Genomic DNA, 19,149 nt, shown 5'->3' with positions numbered 1-19,149 from the left:
TTACCTACCTAGCCGGAACTTGAGCTGTTTACTTGTAAGGCTAATTTAATAAAAATAAAATTACAAGAACATGCTAACTGCCGCGTGTATGTGATAATTTTGCGCACAAGTAGGTAAAATAGTACCTGGCAGAACGAATGAAATAACCCAGAAACGAAATACAGTAGGTATATTTGTGCGGATTCATAAAAATCGTTGTAAAGTTTAGAATGGGGGTTTTTCCCGAAAAAAATTGAAAATGGCGTAAGATTTCATGCCGAAATACATGGCATATAGATATGTATACCTAATCGGAACATAAAAAGCAGGTGTCGCTGCAACCGTTCGAATAACGATTCTCTCACGCCCGTTTGTTTGATTGTATCAGTATTGTATTGATACCAACGGCCAACTGGGAGATATTATTTTTTTATGGTTTTGTGAAGGCTGTTTTATGCTGTAACTGTACAGTAGCGACTGCGCAGTTAAGTCAACTGGCTCCCAATTGTAATTTTGCAGTCGGCTTGCAGTGTGTCTGTAGCAGGAGACTGACTAATATTTTGGTTGGAGATACAAAAACTCGAAACATTACAGCAGAATGTTACAAGTCAGTTTTAAGCTTTAGGTTCTGTATTCACTCACTGCATCCGATCCGAATCTAAGAATTCTTGATCCGAAGTAGCCGCAAAGAAGTTACGCTCTAGATCCGTTATACAGGCGGTGGCGGTACAAGAAGACGCAAGCAACATCTGTCGAAACCGTTGAAACAGACGCAGTGTAAAATTGATATCTAGATTCGATCCAAGTTTTCTAGATCTAAATCTCGGATTCGGATCGGACGCCGTGCCTAAAGAACCTAATAGTCGCTCGGGTGCGATGTGTTGATATAGTGGTCAGGCGCCAGTTGGGCGCGGATAACAATGGATTCCCGACACCAACTTTCAGCCATGCTAGCACGAAATGTGAAACGAAACATCACTGCCCACATTTCGGCGAAAATGTATGAGGATTTCCCAGGATTAAAATTTACCATCCGTTAAAGGGTATGGAAAAATGGATCACAATGGATTTAGAAATGTGATTCTTCTAGTCAAACGCGATCAAAATTATTTAATCGTGGACAAGCGTGTGTTTGTCTATAATGAAAAAAAAAAAACATAGAGAAAGGAAATGTGCTCGTATATCCTGGAGGGCAGTTTAGAACAAAATAATTAGTTCTTTATTGTTCTAAATCAATAAAAAAATTGCGGTTGTACTTCGGACGAAAATTGAATAATTTGCGTTACGTGCCTAAGTAGGTTTATATGTGGGAAATATTGGTGAAAATATTTACGTGGCGCATGCAGCGATGACACATGGTGCAAGTAGACTGGGAAGGGTAGCTAGCATAAAATTGTACGTTAGCTTTGTTACAAAATGAACTAGGAAAACTGTTTCTTTAAGATTAACCAAAAAGGTTTCTTGTGTTTGATTGCAAGATCGCGTGTCTAATTGGCGTTAGTCCGACGATAGGGACAACTGGAACAATGCTGTATTTTTAATTTTGAATAATTATATAAGATACTGCATTTCGTTATAACATTAGAAACAAAAGAATTTTATTCCGCCAATTTTTTTTTATTTGCTTGGCTATGACTATGACTTTGACTATTTGTATTGGAATAGTGAAATGACTATGACTATGACTTTAGAAAGAAGAAACACTTATGTAAGTTACATTTAGGTTGAAACGAAATTAATGCAATTAATTTAATTTATAGTACCACTTTATAGTAGGTATATTTTAAAGACAGAATACCTGGATCAAAGAGATAAATAATATTGAGATTTTATTTTAGATTATAAGGCCCGGTCCTGAAATCTCTAAAATCGAATTAATATAAAAATAAAAATATTTATATTAATAACTAGAGGATGCCCGCGACTTCGTCCGCGTGGATTTAGATTTTTATAGGTCCTGTGGGAAATGTTTGATTTTCCGGGATAAAATGTAGCCTATGTCCGTCCCCGGGATATAAGCTAACCCTGTACCAAATTTCGTCAGAATCGGTTACACTGTTGGGCCGTGAAAAGGTAGCAGACAGACAGACAGACACACTTTCGCATTTATAATATTATAGTATGGATAACTTATCGCTACTCTTAACTGAAGAAGATAATGGCAAAGTCCTGTTTAACATGCATCATCTGTTTTTAGAAAAGAAAATAAAATGTTTCAGTTAGATATCATGTGAGTAACTAGTATAATGCGCAAAAATAACAAGTATGTCTAAACATGAGGCATTTGACTTGACCATTCGGGCTATTCGACCCGGCTTGACCTGCGCACACTGCCATAATATGCAGTGTACTCAATAATATTTAATATGCGTAAGAGTTACATACTATTGCATTCGTTGATCTAAACAGTATACAAGTGTAAATTAAAAATTTATAACACCCCCGACAAGTGAAGGTAACTAGAAAAGAGCTGATAACTTTCAAATGGCTCAACCGATTTTCTTGGATTATAGCTAAGATCACTCTAGATCCAGCCACCTTTCAAACAAAAACAAACTAAATTAAAATCGGTTCATTAGTTTAGGAGCTACGGTGCCTCAGACAGATACACAGATACACACGTCAAACTTATAACACCCCTCTTTTTGGGTCGGGGGTTAAAAATAGTACTATATTTAAATAGTATCCGTTAATGGTAATCCGTAACTGGTAGGTACACCTGGTATGGCTGAATAAATGGAGAGCGCAATAAGGATTGGGATCCCCATGTTACAAAACAAAGAGGCTTTTACGGAAGCTTTTAACTTTATAGTTTAATGTATTTCTGCAATATTTTTATAGTAGAATCGGACTTAAATATTTTATTTTTTCCGGTCCATCATTCTTTAGATAAGACTAAGAAGAATAAAATATTTATTGCTAACAAAATGGAATATCTAATTACCGATTCATCCTGTCAAAACTTATTTTTAACCCCCGACCCAAAAAGAGGGGTGTTATAAGTTTGACGTGTGTATCTGTGTTTCTGTGTATCTGTCTGTGGCATCGTAGCTCCTACACTAATGAACCGATTTTAATTTAGTTTTTTTTTGTTTGAAAGGTGGCTTGATCGAGAGTGTTCTTAGCTATAATTCAAGAAAATCGGTTCAGCCGTTTGAAAGTTATCAGCTCTTTTCTAGCTACTGTAACCTTTACTTGTCGGGGGTGTTATAAATTTTTAATTTACACTTGTTATATTATGCATTGTGCACTCTTACGAGATGCCGTGTAGATTTTTAATGTTAGTAGGTCTTAGTGATAGGTAATCACGAATAATAAAATGAAACAGCTACGTAACTGTTGACATGCGATGGTATTACAAAAACTTATTAATGAACATGAATAAATAGTAATAATAATTGTGGCTGTAATCTATTAGTTAGGTTACGTATATAAAATATTTCCATAGTAGGTACTGAGATACAATTGTTGTGGCAAGATGTAATTACAAGGTGTAATTGTGTGTAACGTAGGTCATGGAGACATGATCACAGTACCTACAGTTTCTCTCTGCATCATATTCCTCATTGCTGAGGGTCATGACCCCTTCTAGTATAATAACATATGTTACGCGACAGGTCGAGATGGCAATCGGGGTATGGAGCAGGTGTGCGGGGCGTCCCCAACCCGACTGAAATCACGATCTTTAGCGTGCTATACCTGAAGACCGTAAGAGTTTCCTGCGAATTATTATGATGTCCATAGAGATACTTCCGCATACGACCCAATTTAGATAATGATTTCGGATCTAGGTTTAATGATTAATTTTATTATACTTAATAATGAGAAATAATGTGTAAGTCATAACTAGTGACCGTCCGCGATTCGTTTGACGAAAATATAAATCCTATGGCATTATAAATATACATTATAGATGGAACCTTGGCGCTTTCTAAATCTAGGCTAGGTCCAAACGTTTTTCTTTTACCAATATTTAAACTAGATGAAGCCCACAACTGCTTGCGGTTGATTTGGATTTTAATAAATCCCGCGAGAACTCTTTGATTTTCCGGAAAAAAGTAGCCTATGTCTTTATTCAGGGTACTATCGTTATTCGAATCAGTGAAAAAGTACCTGACGAACATTTAAACTTTTAATTTAATTATAATGTTAGTAAGTAGGACTCGTAAGATAACTGGCATCAACAGATTAACGTGCTCTCCAAGGTATGGACTAAAAGTTAATTCGGAACTCCAATGTCGGTCATCGATCCAGTTAGCGACTTGGGACAGCGTCCGTTAACTAGCATAAAATTGCATAATTATGGAAACCTATCACTACTCGCTCTACCCATATTATAAATGCGAAAGTGTGTTTGTTTGTTGGTTTGTCCTTTTGTCGCAACAAAGCAACAGATCGACGTGATTTTTGCATGGGACCTCGAGAGTGACATAGGCTACAAGTTATCCCGGATAATAATCAAAGAGCTCCCAAGGAGTTTTTAAAAATCTAAATCCACGCAAAATCACAGGCATCAGCTCATACATAATATAAATAAATAGCGAATAGTGGAAATTTTTCGCTAAACACTTATTGCGCGTTAGGAAACCACGAACAGTTTTTGCTCGTTGCGAAGTTGCAATTCCAGTCTTACATGCAGTGTCTATAACCGTTTTGTTATTAGTGTTTCGGTGGTGTCGTGGAATAAAATGCGGTGACGCAAGGTGACTCGGACCATGAAGACACGAGAAAAATATTTTCACATCTACTTATTACCAAAGAATATAATGACAGTTTGTTAAAGACTTAACAGTGTCTCAACTTAGTGGCGCAAACCTTAACTTCTAGGGTTCCGCACCCGAATGGTGACAACGGAACCCTATTACTAAGCCTCCGCTGTTCATTCGTCTGTCTGTCAGCAGGCTGTACCTATCTGATGAACCGTAATAGTTAGAGAGTTTAAATGTTCACATAATGTGTATTTCTATTGCCGCTATAATAATAAATACCTAATAAAAAAATCAAAATAGCTGTCTAAAATGAAAAAATAGCTGCCTAAAAAGCTGCTTCAAAAATGTCGATGATTAAATCTGCCATGTGTCCCTAATATTTTAAATTCGATAATAACCTATGTTAGACTACAGGCCCATGTTTAAAAATGGGTGGGTCATATGAACCACCAGGTGACGTATACAGGACGATATAAGAGCATAAAATAATAAGTTTCAGCACTATGCCGTCACTTGTAAGCTGTCCAACAGAGTGCTGGTGAGAATTGAAAAGTGCAGGTAGAGTGAGTACATTTTGGTCATATATTTTTGTACGGCATTTTTACCATCGATAGATCCATGAAAAATAATAAGAAAGCGCGCAGTGCCGTAAAAAAATGGTGCGCCACAAAGTCAGTAAATGTTTTGATTTTCTGACAATTTCCGGGGTAAATTTGGTCATTTAATACTGTACGGCACTAGTTTCATACTGTTTCAATACAGCCTCTAATCCATTATTCCGCAACGCCGTACAAAAATCATGCGACAAGGGGAAAAAATTGAGGGTAGCAACCCCCTCTCTTTCCGTGGTCCGGGGGGTGATTTGAAACAACATAAAATTAATTTATTTTGAAAGTGTTTTATGCATAGATAATATTTTTTTACATGCCGTACATTTTCGTTGGTCCAAAGGTTTGTAGGGGATGTGGATATTATATACACACCCGTTCACTTCAGTTAGACGGCATAGTGATTTTATCATATTATCAATTGTTCTCTTCAAAAATATGTTAATGCCGTACAGTATCAGATGGCCATAAAGTACTACCCTTAAAATGGTAGCGTCATTTTCATCAGCCTAAAAGATATGGTCTGCATTAAAATGTACGGCATAATTTTTTCCTAATTTATTTATCTTAATACTATTTAAAACAAGGGAAAAGCGTAGAAAATTGCTATATTTTATTAATCTATGAATATTTAAACTTTTGCAATAATTTGAAAAATTTCAGTTTTTGTATTTATCTATAATTTTTTTTAGAACAGTTTCTTTTGAACGGCAATACTATATAACAATAGTATTTTACACTATCATGTTAAAAAAAAAGTTGCCGTACAGAGTCAAATGATTTTACAGCTTTAAAAATTAAGTATACCATGAAATTAAGATAATTATTGATACACATTCAAATGAACACTAATTTTTTTACGGCATTATTTTTAATAGTACTTTTGAGTGCTAGATAATGTTTTGGAACCAAAGCCGTACTTTCTCAAATCACCCCCCGGACCACGGAAAGAGAGGGGGTTGCTACCCTCAATTTTTTCCCCTTGTCGCATGATTTTTGTACGGCGTTGCGGAATAATGGATTAGAGGCTGTATTGAAACAGTATTAAACTAGTGCCGTACAGAATTAAATGACCAAATTTACCCCGGAAATTGACAGAAAATCAAAACATTTACTGACTTTGTGGCGCACCATTTTTTTACGGCACTGCGCGCTTTCTTATTATTTTTCATGGATCTATCGATGGTAAAAATGCCGTACAAAAATATATGACCAAAATGTACTCACTCTACCTGCACTTTTCAATTCTCACCAGCACTCTGTTGGACAGCTTACAAGTGACGGCATAGTGCTGAAACTTATTATTTTATGCTCTTATATCGTCCTGTATACGTCACCTGGTGGTTCATATGACCCACCCATTTTTAAACATGGGCCTGTAGTCTATGTGGGAAAGCAGTTTCATGTCACTTCTATCACACTATTTATAGTTATGGTTATAGCTGTGGTTATAGTTATGACCAGGCGACTCTCCGCAGTATCACTCGGCGAAAATATGAATCTCCTTATTCCTATCTCATGGCGAAATATCCGACTTTGTAGGTTTCGGTTCGGTAAATAAATATTTTTTTTTTAATACCTTGTCTAGATCATAAAGGGAAAATTCCAGCTTTCTAGGCTCAAAATTTAGGCCCGAGACAAGATTTAAAAATAAATTGGTGGTAAAGTTAATACAAGTTTAATATTTGTGTAAATCGCACTAAGTGCTCCATTATATTTTTTTATCTCGAATAACAAGTATTTGTACTCTTACATCAATCGACTTAAATAACCTGAGGCAAAAGCTAGGTACAAATACTTCTGTGAAAACACGTTTTGGCTTCGTAATCACTAAACATTTGACAAACAAGTTCAAACTGAATAAATCATCATTCCTCATACGCATGGCTAAGGTTTGGAATACTCTTCCCCGATCTGTGTTTCCTACCAATTACAATCCGGGTATCTTTAAAACAAGAGTGAATAGGCACCTTCTAGGTAAACGCGTCACATCTTAGACCACATCATCACTTTACATCAGGTGTGATTGTGGTCAAGCGCTTGCCTATAGTGAATAAAAAAAAAAATATATGTACTTATAGACTTTCTGGAGCCTAGTTAAGAGCTTATAGCACGGGGTTGAGTTGCATCGATAAACCCTGCTAATTGCCAGTTAGACTCGCCCACTGACGATTCTGTAACCGCCTTGGAAAGGGTTTTTAGTCATTTGGTATTATACATATTATTTTACTAGCTCAAAAACTAATCTCTTTTGTTTGGGCCCGTATAACTAGGCGCGTCTTTAAAGTTTACTTACTTATTGCTTAAATGCGCCTGCTGCTGTTGTTAAGAACCAAACAGAAGTTGAGTTTATTTCATCCTCCACAAAGGAATAAAATACAGAACAATGACATTTTTAAATGTATAGACAGTGAAATTTTTAAAAAGTTAAGATACGTTTTCAACCATTACGTAAGACATTCAGAATCAGTGGTAGATATAATATGCATTTGACGATTCAAAAGAACTCGTTAAAGTTTATTTTAATACCAAATAAGTATTTCTATTCTATTCTACAGTAGACAGGTGGTATAAGATGAGAGATAAAATACTCGTATTATGCAAAGTAAAAGATGTAACTGTAATATTTGACGGTATTGAATAAATTATCATTATTCGTGTATGTGTTGCCAGAGTGAACTGGTATTGCTATATCGCGCTGTTTGATATTGTAAATTGCACAACGAGGGGTCATACAACGAAATTAGTTCTGATGTACAAACTACAAACATAACCGGCTGGGATATCCTATTGCAAACTGTGATTGTGGTGTAATTTATGATCGTATGGCAATACAACTAACTACCTCTCGCATAACTTGTGAAATAGGGGTATATTTCACAATAGAACATTGGCTCCCTAAGGTCCAGTCGCATGACAGGCGGTTAAAGTTACGTTATGACCGGCAGACAAGGTCAAGGTTTGTTAACTTGGACCAAAATATGTAGGTGTGAATACTGACTTGTGCAACCCATCTTGTTTTTAATTGACGGTCAAAGTTTAACTGTTAGTACCTACCTAACCGTAACGTAATTTTACCTGCTGTCATGCAACTTGTTCTAATTCGTTCGTGCATTTTCCATATTTGTTGCAATTTAGTTGAGTCACGTAAATTAATCATTGGTGGCTTGTGTCGAAAAAGTAAGATGGAATGAAAATGAAATACATATCGCCTACCTGCAAGCCTATTGACGGGTCTTGACATACCGCTGGATAGACAGACAGACTTTTCTTCTCGAGAGATACGGAACCCCAAATACCGACTAACTTTTACAAGTTTATAATAGTAGATAGATAGATAGATAGAACACTTTATTGCACACAAAAACACATGTAAAGGAACACAACACAGAAATTAGAAAACAGAAAAATCAATTGTGTGCAAAGGCGGCCTTATTGCTTAGAGCAATCTCTACCAGGCAACCTTTGCTGAAACCTAACAAGTAGATATTTATAATTATGCTACACTTATATGTGTTTTCTGAAGTGTAGCAACCTCCGCCGGTACAGAGGCAACACGCTAGGCTTGGCATATGTGGGTCAGCTCATGCCATGCGTTATAACGAGCGTTTCATTCATCAAAGACAGACGTTGTCACTCCCAAATCACCCGCGGCTGTGTACTGTGCTCGACAAAGACTTGTTCTTTCATATATCGCTTTCATGTTTGTAAAACTACTGTGGCTAATTCTATTGTACATGATGACGATGATTCCATTGCCGATTCGGTGACAGCGACTGGATTTATGTTCTTAATTAGGATTTAAGAACAGAGATCCACTTTTATTGTGAAATCCCTATTCCCTCATATGCCCTAATATGGCTAATTTACCTATTTTGGCGTGTATCTACCGCCCGTATATTGTAGGTTATATTGAAGGGTCTACTTTTAAGTTGGCCACGGTAAACATACAATACTGTTCAATCCTCCTTTAGTCTTTAACCTCCGTGATATTCTTCAGAACCAAGTGCCTCCACTTCGCTTGGTTTTCAGCCAAACTTTCGTAGTGAAGAGTGTGATGCTATTCTACATAATCTTTGATCGAATCCTATCCATCATGCATAGGCCTTTTCAAGAGCGCGCCACCAAACAAGGTCCTTCGCCTATCTTATCCATAACTACCACCTTCTTCAGGCCTTCGGTCCAGCAGGCTTGTCTTACACTTCGCTTACCGTTACGCGGTCTCCGCACCAGAACACGTCTGGCCTATCGACAAGGTCAATTCTGCGACAGACATGGTCCGCCCACTGTCCCTTCAGCTTACTTTATCGTTTGAGCTATGTCGTACACTTTTGTTCTTAGCTACGAATTTTCTCCAAATAGTAATAGTTTCCAAATAGTTCGATCAATAGCGCGCTAAGTGCTTTTAATTTGTGAGCCAAACTGTCACACTCGGACACACTCATTGAACACTTTGTGCGGTATCGACGAATCGGAGACCTGACATAGTTTTGCAAATGCTGTTCAGCCCTACGCTACCTAAACTAAAATGACAGGTTAATTCATTAATGTACTGTTATCCCTTTCACAATGCTCCCTAAGGAAAAAGGAGCACTAGATTTAGATTTCTCAAATTAGTTTAGTTTAGAGAGTAGGTATACAACAGAATTAGCCACATTGTCTGTACCTAATTGAGTACAGATTTAGGTACTAGATTGAGTAAAGTTTCCTGAGTTAAGAGGAGAACTAACGATAATCGAGGATTAAAGGGCAGATATGTGTTAAAGTTTCCTAAATCTTCCAAAAGATAGATCCGTGATCACTTTGAGTTAAATTTAGAACACCCACGTCTAAGTATTATGGTACGTATACGTGTAGGTATAAGTCATTTAAAAATTAAAAAACATTTCATGTAGGCCAATTTTTATAATACATAAGCCGTAGTTCGGAAAGCAAGTGCTACGGAGAAAAGCTGGTAAGAAACTCTACAGCTGCCTCCTCTTTTCAAAAAAGCAAAATGCTACATCATTAATCATTCATTAAATTATAATTTAGCTCTAACTGTAAGTTACGCTTGTTTAATTTTTACTATGAGATAATATGTCTTAAACAGTAGGTAGGTACAAAGAAAACCAAAGTGGCAGTGTTGTCAGTGTATCGCTTCCATCTTTGTAAATCTATCTCATTTCAAACGCTTCGTGCGGAAGGATTGTTTGTTGTGTAAACATTTACTTATTATTTAATAACCTATCTGTGCAAAGCCGGGGCGAGTCAGCTAGTATTTTAAATATAAATGTATACACTTGGGTAAAACGAACGATTAAATTTAATCATCTCTATGTTCCTCGGAAAATCCCAACATTAAATTATAATTATTATCTTGCTTGTTTTAACGACTATCATATAAAAAATTAGTTATGACTTTATGAGTATAAAACCAAGTACAAAGTACGCTTTTTTGTTTTTATAAAATTTGAATAATCTTTTTACATAACTACGTTACTTAGAGATACTGATATTAAATTAATTGCATGTCTCAGCACGGCCGAATTTTTGTTATTGCATTGTGACACTTATAAAATATTTTTCATATTAATTAGATATAATATCTTTCCGCGTATTTGAATTAAACGCAATTTCATGTTCAAGAAAACTATACAAAATAATTAAAATTATCTAAGCTTGATTGTCTTATGTTGTCGCGGCTCAATCATTTGAACCGATTCCGATTCTCGACGTGGCATACAGATATGCAACTTGTATCTTAGAGATTGAGAGTTTGAAAGTCCATACCCCGAAAAAACATACGAAATAAGAGATTTTTCGAAACCACCCTTAGGTAGACTTGTTTAAAAGTTTTGAATAAAATTATGAGAGCTTTGAGATCGCAGGTTGACAATACCTATACCTTTGTTTTCGATAACTTAAGTAAAAATGAATATTTGTTTTTTACAGGCACCACAATTTCTTACATTCAAAGATGGGAAAATAGGAGTCAATTTTGGCGGCTACCATGCTGGCGTTGGAATAGGCGGTCTATTGGGTAAGAGGAACCGATGAACCGATCACCACTACAATAATGTTATAAATTAAAGTCCCCTATTGCAGTAAATTCACGTTTGTTCTGGCTAATTTAAAAAGTACTGTACGGATTTTCATACAGTTTTCACCAATAGGAAGAAGGGTTATTTAAGAAGTTATCTAGGCAATCTATATTTATTAACATTTTGAGAAAACGGTAAACCCACGGGACTGACAATCTACCGATAGTATTAATGTGGGTAGGCAAAAATTTCATGTCTCAATTCTTCAATCTGATGCAACCGGGGATTAGAAAGATATCAATGTTAAGTACCAAGTTTTATACAATGACGTTGTGGATAAAATAAAACTGATTTAACTAAAAAATATATTAATTTACCCACTTATATTGATTCTTTTGTTTTGATATACATTACCTCATTAACCTGGAACAATCTATTTAATGAATGTAAAATACGTCTGTAAGTGATGCATGATTGCATTATTTATGTAAAGTACCTATTACGAGTATGACTAACGAAGCTGCAACGCTATTAAGTTTCATCTGGATTCATAACCACGATCTGAATTAACCTTGTTTTTCTATAAAATATTAGGTAATATGTAAAACTTGGTCACCGACTACCTTAAAATCTCACGTATTATACATACTGATTATACATGATGATGATATACATATTGATTATACATACCAAAATATTAACATAACTTGTATTTGAACAGGTGGTTCAAACACAGCAGGGGGCTTGTTTGCTGAAGCTGGAACTCCTCATGGCCAATCAGCAATAGCTGGTCTAGGGGGTGGTGTCGCAGGCCAACATGGAAGTTCATCGGGTAATATTCTTTTAAAGTACCTATCACTTTTTATTTTTCGAGTAAAATTGACAATCATTAAAAACTAAGTATATCTAGTATAACTACCAGGATATAACTGGTGCAACTATATCTTAGCTTCCAGCTTTCTGCCTTCAAGATGTCACTCATGATTTATCTTTGCCACTTTGTGCTCATCGGCTCTACCAAACACTTGACACAGCTCATCCACTAGAAAGTACAACAGATCATTTTTTAAACAATCATAAACAGATTGTTCTTTTCACAACGAAGTCCTGTTCTATGCTCTATAGCAGGGGTCCCAACCTTTTTTTGTCTACTGCCCACTTTAAGAATAAATTATTTTTTAACGCCCCCCTTTTTAAACATACTTAAAAACCGCTAAGTACTTATAACTGATTATTGAAACCCAAATTTATAGTATTCGGACAGAGTATCTTTTATTGAAAATAAAACAAACATAATCAATTCTTATATAAAAACTAATGTGAAGTTTGAATCTGATGCTGTTCAATAAGTTTGTTGATATCAGGTTCCAATTTACTCAAAAACAGCCGCAAGTCGCCACGTTCGGTAACACGCAAACGATTTCTCTTTTTAGTAAGCAGCGTTGCCACAGCACTAAATCCACGTTCACACAAATATGACGATGGGAATGCTATCAAAAATCGTTGAACAATTGATCACAATCCAGGGTACAATTGCGGGATCGGTTTTTGTAGCCAAAATTCTTGATATCCATTTTTGGACTTGATTTTTATTTCTTCGTTGGTTGTCAATTCTATAAGTTCTTCTTCCGGCTGAGGCACAGTCGGTGTTTAAGAGTCTTTCTAGCTAGGTAGATGAAATTATAAATCGACCCCAAAGCCCTACACAATGCCACCTTTTTTTTCTGGGTCTCTTACCGCCCCCCTTTAGGCCTGCAGCGCCCACAAGGGGGCGTTATCGCCCACGTTGGGAAAGACTGCTCTATAGGTATCTAAACCAGTTAGTTATAAATAAAAAATACTTTTATAGGTGGATTATTTGCTGGAGCAACTGCGGGGAATGGTATCAATGCACAGGCAGGTCTCGCTGGAGGAGTAAATGGTGAAAGCTCCGCTGCTGGAACAGGATTTGCCTCGGCTCAAGCAGGAAATAATTACGCAGCCACTGGAATGGTAGGTGACAGATTGAACGGAATGAGAATAAGATGGAAGGAAGAAAAGCAAAAGAAAAAGGAATTAAGGGCAAAGGAGAAGGCAGAGCGTGCTCAACAAAAGATATTTTATTAAATAATGTTTATTCTAACCATGGCTGAGATTCTCTTAGTGTTACAAGTAGTTAGTTACTAATGTAGTACTTTTTGCTCACAATAAATATTTTAAGATACCTAAACAACTATTGTTAATTTTTCTGTACATTATATCAACAGAATTTAACCCCTGAATATAAAATCTACTGACCAAGGTAAAGGAAATTTTAAATATATGCAAGTTGCATGCATATATTATATTTTGTGTGGCAAAAAATCTATATAATAATAATTATCACGCAAAGCATGTTATTATTTAAAGTGCATTCTTACGATAAATATTACGCTTTTGGTTTTTTTTTTCACGTATGCATATTTTACACTTTTCTGGTGCTTGTGTTGAGGATATCAAATAGTGTTTGAGTTAAGCGATATAAATTTGTTATAAGATCTGTTAATTGCTACTTTTCAGGGTGGAGAAACTTCTGTAGAGGGCTCTTCAGGATATTCTTTCACTAAAGAAGTAAAACCAATACATAAAAAAGTATATACTGAGATAAATGTTGACTCAGCTAATGAAGTGCAGCCAGCTGTTGAAGTAGAAAAAAGAGTAATACACGAGACCGTACACCCAGTCGTCGTAAAAGAAGTGAGTAAAGTATGGAGGCCGAGCATCGGATTACAAGGACAATTTAATTTTGAACTTCTTTTTAATAATTTATTTAACACAGCGTTTGCAGCAAATTATTATCAACGACCATGGCATGTTCCTCAACATACTTATATTTATCCTCAGGTTGGTTTTAAAGTCTTATTGATAAAGCACCAATGGCTTTAAGGCAGCCAACAATTCGCAACAGACAATAAGTAAATAACTCGCTTTCAGGCATCGATTAACTCAAGACCAATTGATCGATGCACAGATGTTTCAATAATTTCAACACAAACTACCGAATACGTAGCAAAAATAAACTATCACTGATGATACTTAAAACATATGCATACTTCAAAGTGAAACATTCAATATATACCACCACGTGCTAACATTCTGTGTACACCTAGATTACAAGATATTTAAAAATATTTTTATTTTGGTGTAACTATTTAACTATAATTACAGGTACATGTTGCTCCTGAAACCAAAGTTGTAGAAAAGGAAATTATCCATACGCACTACAAGCCACGAAAACACCATTTCCGTAAAACAGCTTTTATCGGTGGTTATGTAGGAGGACAAGGTGATATTGTTGGACCTCCAGAAATCCAAAAAAGGATTGACGTTGATGTAGACTCATCAGCATCTGCAAATGCTGGCGTAGGCGTAGCGGCAGGAGGAAGTGTTAATGGTGGAGTTGGGACAACTTATACTAAAGAAGTAACTGTTCATAAAAATCCGACATTCTTTGCAGACATATTGAATGTGAGTATAGTAAATTTTGACTATAATATTACAATAGGAAAGTTTGTGAACATATTTGGTCGTTGAACATTAAGGCATGAGCGAAGGCTCGCTCAGCAGATTAGTATACATAAAGATTAATTAATTAACCATAATATTACAATACTGGACCAAACTATGATATAAACATAGGATACTATTCTACAAAAAAAATAAAAAAATCTACTGGATTTTATAAAATCTAAATCCATGCGGACGAAGTTGTGGGTGAAAGTTAATAATGCTATTTTAAAATATTTGTAGTTCAAACTCATATTTTTGTTACAGATTCCCATTTCTGTTTTAAAGTCTGTGGGTGACTTCCTTGGGAATACAGCGGCAAATACACACATTTCAGTAGACAAATCTGCTCATGTACAAGCAGGTGGTTATTACTATTAAATTTACTTTAAAAGTACAAAACATAATATTTGTTATGTAAAATTAATTTATTTTTAAGTTATTTTAAGAAAGAATTTTAAAAACCCTTATTAAAAGTCGTTGCGTTGGTGTTAGCTCATTCGTGTTGGTTTTATGAAAGATGACGTCATCACCAATCTATAAATGTACACCGCTGGACATAGATAGGAAGTTCTATACATCATTATCCTGTGACACCTAATAATATTCAGCGGCTTGATTGATGTCCTCTGTCCATATATAGTGGAGGGTCTGCCAAATCACATCTCATCACACCTTTAAAAGACATTAAAAAATATATTGGCTTGCACTTGACTGCAATCACACCAAACAGGGTGATGATACAGCCTAAGCTGGACTATGCCTGCCTAGAAGGTGCCTATTAACTCTTCTTTTGAAGATACCAAGATAAATATAGGTAAGGGAGAAAACGGAAGCTGGAAGGGCATTCCATATTCTAGCAACGTTTAAATAAAAGACACCTAAAATAAAACTTCGGTAGCATCTTCAACAGTCGAATTTTTAAAGCAACAGCTAGGCAACCCTCATTTTTATTAAATTTATCATGCAATAAAAATCTTTTTATGTAATTTCAAGCTGATTTCATTTTAGACGCCAAATGTTTATCAAATCACTTTGTTTCCGCAATGGCTTGTAACGATCTACAAGCGGGAACATTACTTTTTAGTCTTTTTCAATTTTATCTTTCTTATGGTTATTATATCATTATATTATCATATATTATCAGTTTATTTTCCTTTCAAATGATTTGTAAAAATAAATGCTTGTTAATTTTTACTTTCACATACATATTTTTTCTTACACTCAGTACAAATAATGTAGTTTATAATGAGTATCTTAATGATCATTTCATTATGACGATTAATAAAATTCATCATCATAATTGTATGTACCTTACTTAATGTGTAATATTTTACAGAATCTGACTCCATATCACCAAAACATGAATCATCATTATCATCATCGCCTTCATCTTCGTCATCATCAGCGCATATATCGGTTGAAACACCGAGCGCTTCACAATTCTTTGGTGACATTCTTGCTGTAAGTTCATCACTAGGAGTTGTATCCTCATTTATATGGCTAAATTACTAGTAATAAAATCTTACAGTTTTTTAAAAGAATATTAGGTATGGCTTAAATATGACTAATATCCCCATTCCTTCTAACTAATTCTACTGTTTTTGCTAGAATTTTGTAAGGTAATGGTGCAACGGATTGGGTTTCGAATTTTCATATTAAACTCCCACCTTAGCGTTGGGTTGTGGCTTGTTATTTTTAACTAATGCATTTTTTAACAATATTTTTTTTGCTTAATTTTCTGTTTGTCTTTTCATTAACAAAAATGATTTCACTAATAAAAAGTTTGAAGCGTTTGTGCTCTTTACATATTTTTGTGTCACATTAACAATACATTTTTTTGGCTTTAATATTTTCTGGTTGATGGTTTGTTTTGAAAATAGATGTTTTTTTGATCAGTAGTTAACTACTGACTAACCAACCTATAACAAAAGTGTTGTGGAATATTAATTAAGTATATAGTATTATTATGTTTTCAAGAGCCTTAATAAGGATTTCACGTAAGTAAACTTGGATATTATAGATCTTCAAAACCTTTTCACACTGTTTTTTTTTCTTGAATAATTATAAATCGGTCTTACGACACCGAGTCGAGTAATTTTGTAAACAGAATATTATTTGAATAGGTACCTAATGTTTATTTTCGTTTTAGATTCCAATTAATACGTTGGGCGCAGTCAACAGATTTCTCGAAAATAATGTTTCGGCAAGGAAAACTGTACAGGTAATGTTATCTTAAGAAGTCTATTTTTCCATTTCCTCTTCAAAAAAAAAATATGACAATTTTTAAACCCCACTATAATGTATGCTCTTGAATATAATATACCTATGTATGCCATCTCTCTAAGAAGAAGCTCTGTTTAAAAAAAATTGATTGGCCTCTTAGGTTAAAATAATACCCACAGGAATCAACGGATTATTATTAGGAGGAGTGCGTGCGGAGTGCTTTTCCCACAAACGGAATTTTGGAGAATTCCTAAAACTCAATGAAAGTTTGTAGATACGTTCTATACGAGTCATAGTGTCCACTGTCCATGGCTTCTCACACGTTAGTATGGAGAGCGCTCCGAATACACATGCCTTAAACAATTACTTGTTTGAAAGTGCTGTCTCACGCATGGAGGGTAGATAAAACTTAAATTTAGACCACCAAAGTTGAAAATTGGTCGCATATCCATTTACCGCCTTGGGTCAATTTTTTTTCCATCAGCGCAATAATATATAAAAGTAATATAAAAGAAGAACATGACTGAAAACTAACGTACAGCTGAAACTGTTGGATCTAGAAACTTGAAATTTTACATGAAGGTTTACTTTTTACGTTTCCCAATAGGAAAAATTCTGTCCAAGGGTCAGGTCTACGATGACCAAGTGCATTTTTTTACTCAGATACAAGTTAGCCCATGACTGAATCTCACCTGGTGGTAAGTGATGATGCAGTCTAAGTTGGAAGCGGGCTAACCTGGAAGGGGTATGTCAGTTTTTGTTAAACCCATATCCCATTGGTTTCTACACGGATCGTATCGGCACGGCTTTGCCCGTAGCGCGGTAACTAGCCGCGGCCGAAGCTTCCCGCCAGACCAGATCATAAACTTAGGAATTATAAAATTCCCCTGCCGGGAATCGAACCCGGGACCTCTCACTAATAAGACCACAGTGCTTACCATTGCGCCAGGGAGGTCGTCAATTTGGCAGAAAAAAATTGGCAGACTTCACAAATCTTTGCGAATATTACCTATAGAAAATTCTCAGGATGTTTTCTCAAGATATTTTCTGTCACTGTTCATAATGCACGACGTTATGTTTTTCTTAATAAAGAGTTGCGTGGTCGGGACTGAATCCCAGATTCTATAGGAATAGGAGGAGGTTGTCTTAACTAATGGGCTATAGGTACTTAAAAATCCATACTAATATTAAAAATGCGACAGTGTGTCTGTCTGTCTGTCTGTCTATCTGTCTGTCTGTCTGTCTGTCTGTCAGCTACCTTTTCACGGCCCAACAGTTTAACCGATTCTGACGAAATTTGTTACAGGGTTAGCTTATATCCCGGGGACGGACATAGGCTACTTTTTATCCCGGAAAATTAAACAGTTCCCACGGGATTCCTAAAAACCCATCCGCTTAACCGATTTGTATAAAATTTGGTACTGAAGTAGCTTGCGTCCCTGTTATTGACCTAGGCAACTTTTTATCCCGGAAAATCAAACAGTTCCCATGGGATTTTTAAAAACCTAAATCCACGCGGGCGAAGTCGCGGGCATCCTCTAGTAGTAAATAAATGACTCGGAAAATATATCTCTGTGATAGTTTAATTTTAAATATTATGTGTTTATTTATTTTCAGGTATCTCATGATGGAACTGTCGAGCATTCTAGGGTCAGACGGGGTCCAGGCAGAAGGCGAGCCAACAAGCACGTAGTTGTGGTCAAGGAAGAAACGCCCGTAGAATCTGTAGCAGAACAATAAGATATTTTCAACGTTAAGTTTTATACCTCTATGTACCTGGGTTTGTACTTTGTACAGTTAAATATTATATATTTGATATGAAAAAAGTTGTTTTATTTCGTACGAAGTTACTTAATTACTCCGGAGTTAGAATAACATCCAATTAGATGACTTAATTATAGCTACCATTTGAATATTTCCGGAACCGAATCATGTTTAATTAAGACCCTCAGGGGATCAAAATCTACCCTTGTATTTACTATATTTCTTTTTGTCAAATAAAATTGCTTTACATTACTGAATTTAATCAATAGTAATATAAATGCGAAAATGTGTCTGTCTGTCTGTTTGTCCGTTTGT

The 19,149-nt window shown here is 35.6% G+C and overlaps 1 protein-coding gene across 1 annotated transcript in view; it reads left to right on the top strand.

Moving 5' to 3' along the window:
- Positions 1 to 18,873, top strand: part of LOC123870042 — a 29,650-nt gene extending 10,777 nt beyond the window's left edge. Inside the window, exons 3-11 of the mRNA XM_045913204.1 lie at positions 11,231 to 11,318; positions 12,041 to 12,151; positions 13,169 to 13,311; positions 13,858 to 14,034; positions 14,506 to 14,805; positions 15,112 to 15,208; positions 16,184 to 16,308; positions 16,997 to 17,068; positions 18,688 to 18,873. Coding sequence (XP_045769160.1) covers positions 11,231 to 11,318; positions 12,041 to 12,151; positions 13,169 to 13,311; positions 13,858 to 14,034; positions 14,506 to 14,805; positions 15,112 to 15,208; positions 16,184 to 16,308; positions 16,997 to 17,068; positions 18,688 to 18,810 — 1,236 coding nt within the window. The 3' untranslated portion in view covers positions 18,811 to 18,873. The remainder of the gene's footprint in view (positions 1 to 11,230; positions 11,319 to 12,040; positions 12,152 to 13,168; positions 13,312 to 13,857; positions 14,035 to 14,505; positions 14,806 to 15,111; positions 15,209 to 16,183; positions 16,309 to 16,996; positions 17,069 to 18,687) is intronic.
- The last annotated feature ends 276 nt before the right edge of the window (positions 18,874 to 19,149 follow it).

This window comes from Maniola jurtina, chromosome 12, assembly GCF_905333055.1.
Source record: "Maniola jurtina chromosome 12, ilManJurt1.1, whole genome shotgun sequence".
NCBI lineage: Eukaryota > Metazoa > Arthropoda > Insecta > Lepidoptera > Nymphalidae > Maniola > Maniola jurtina.
Note: the sequence above shows the minus strand (reverse complement) of the source record. Positions and strands in the feature narration are given on the sequence as shown.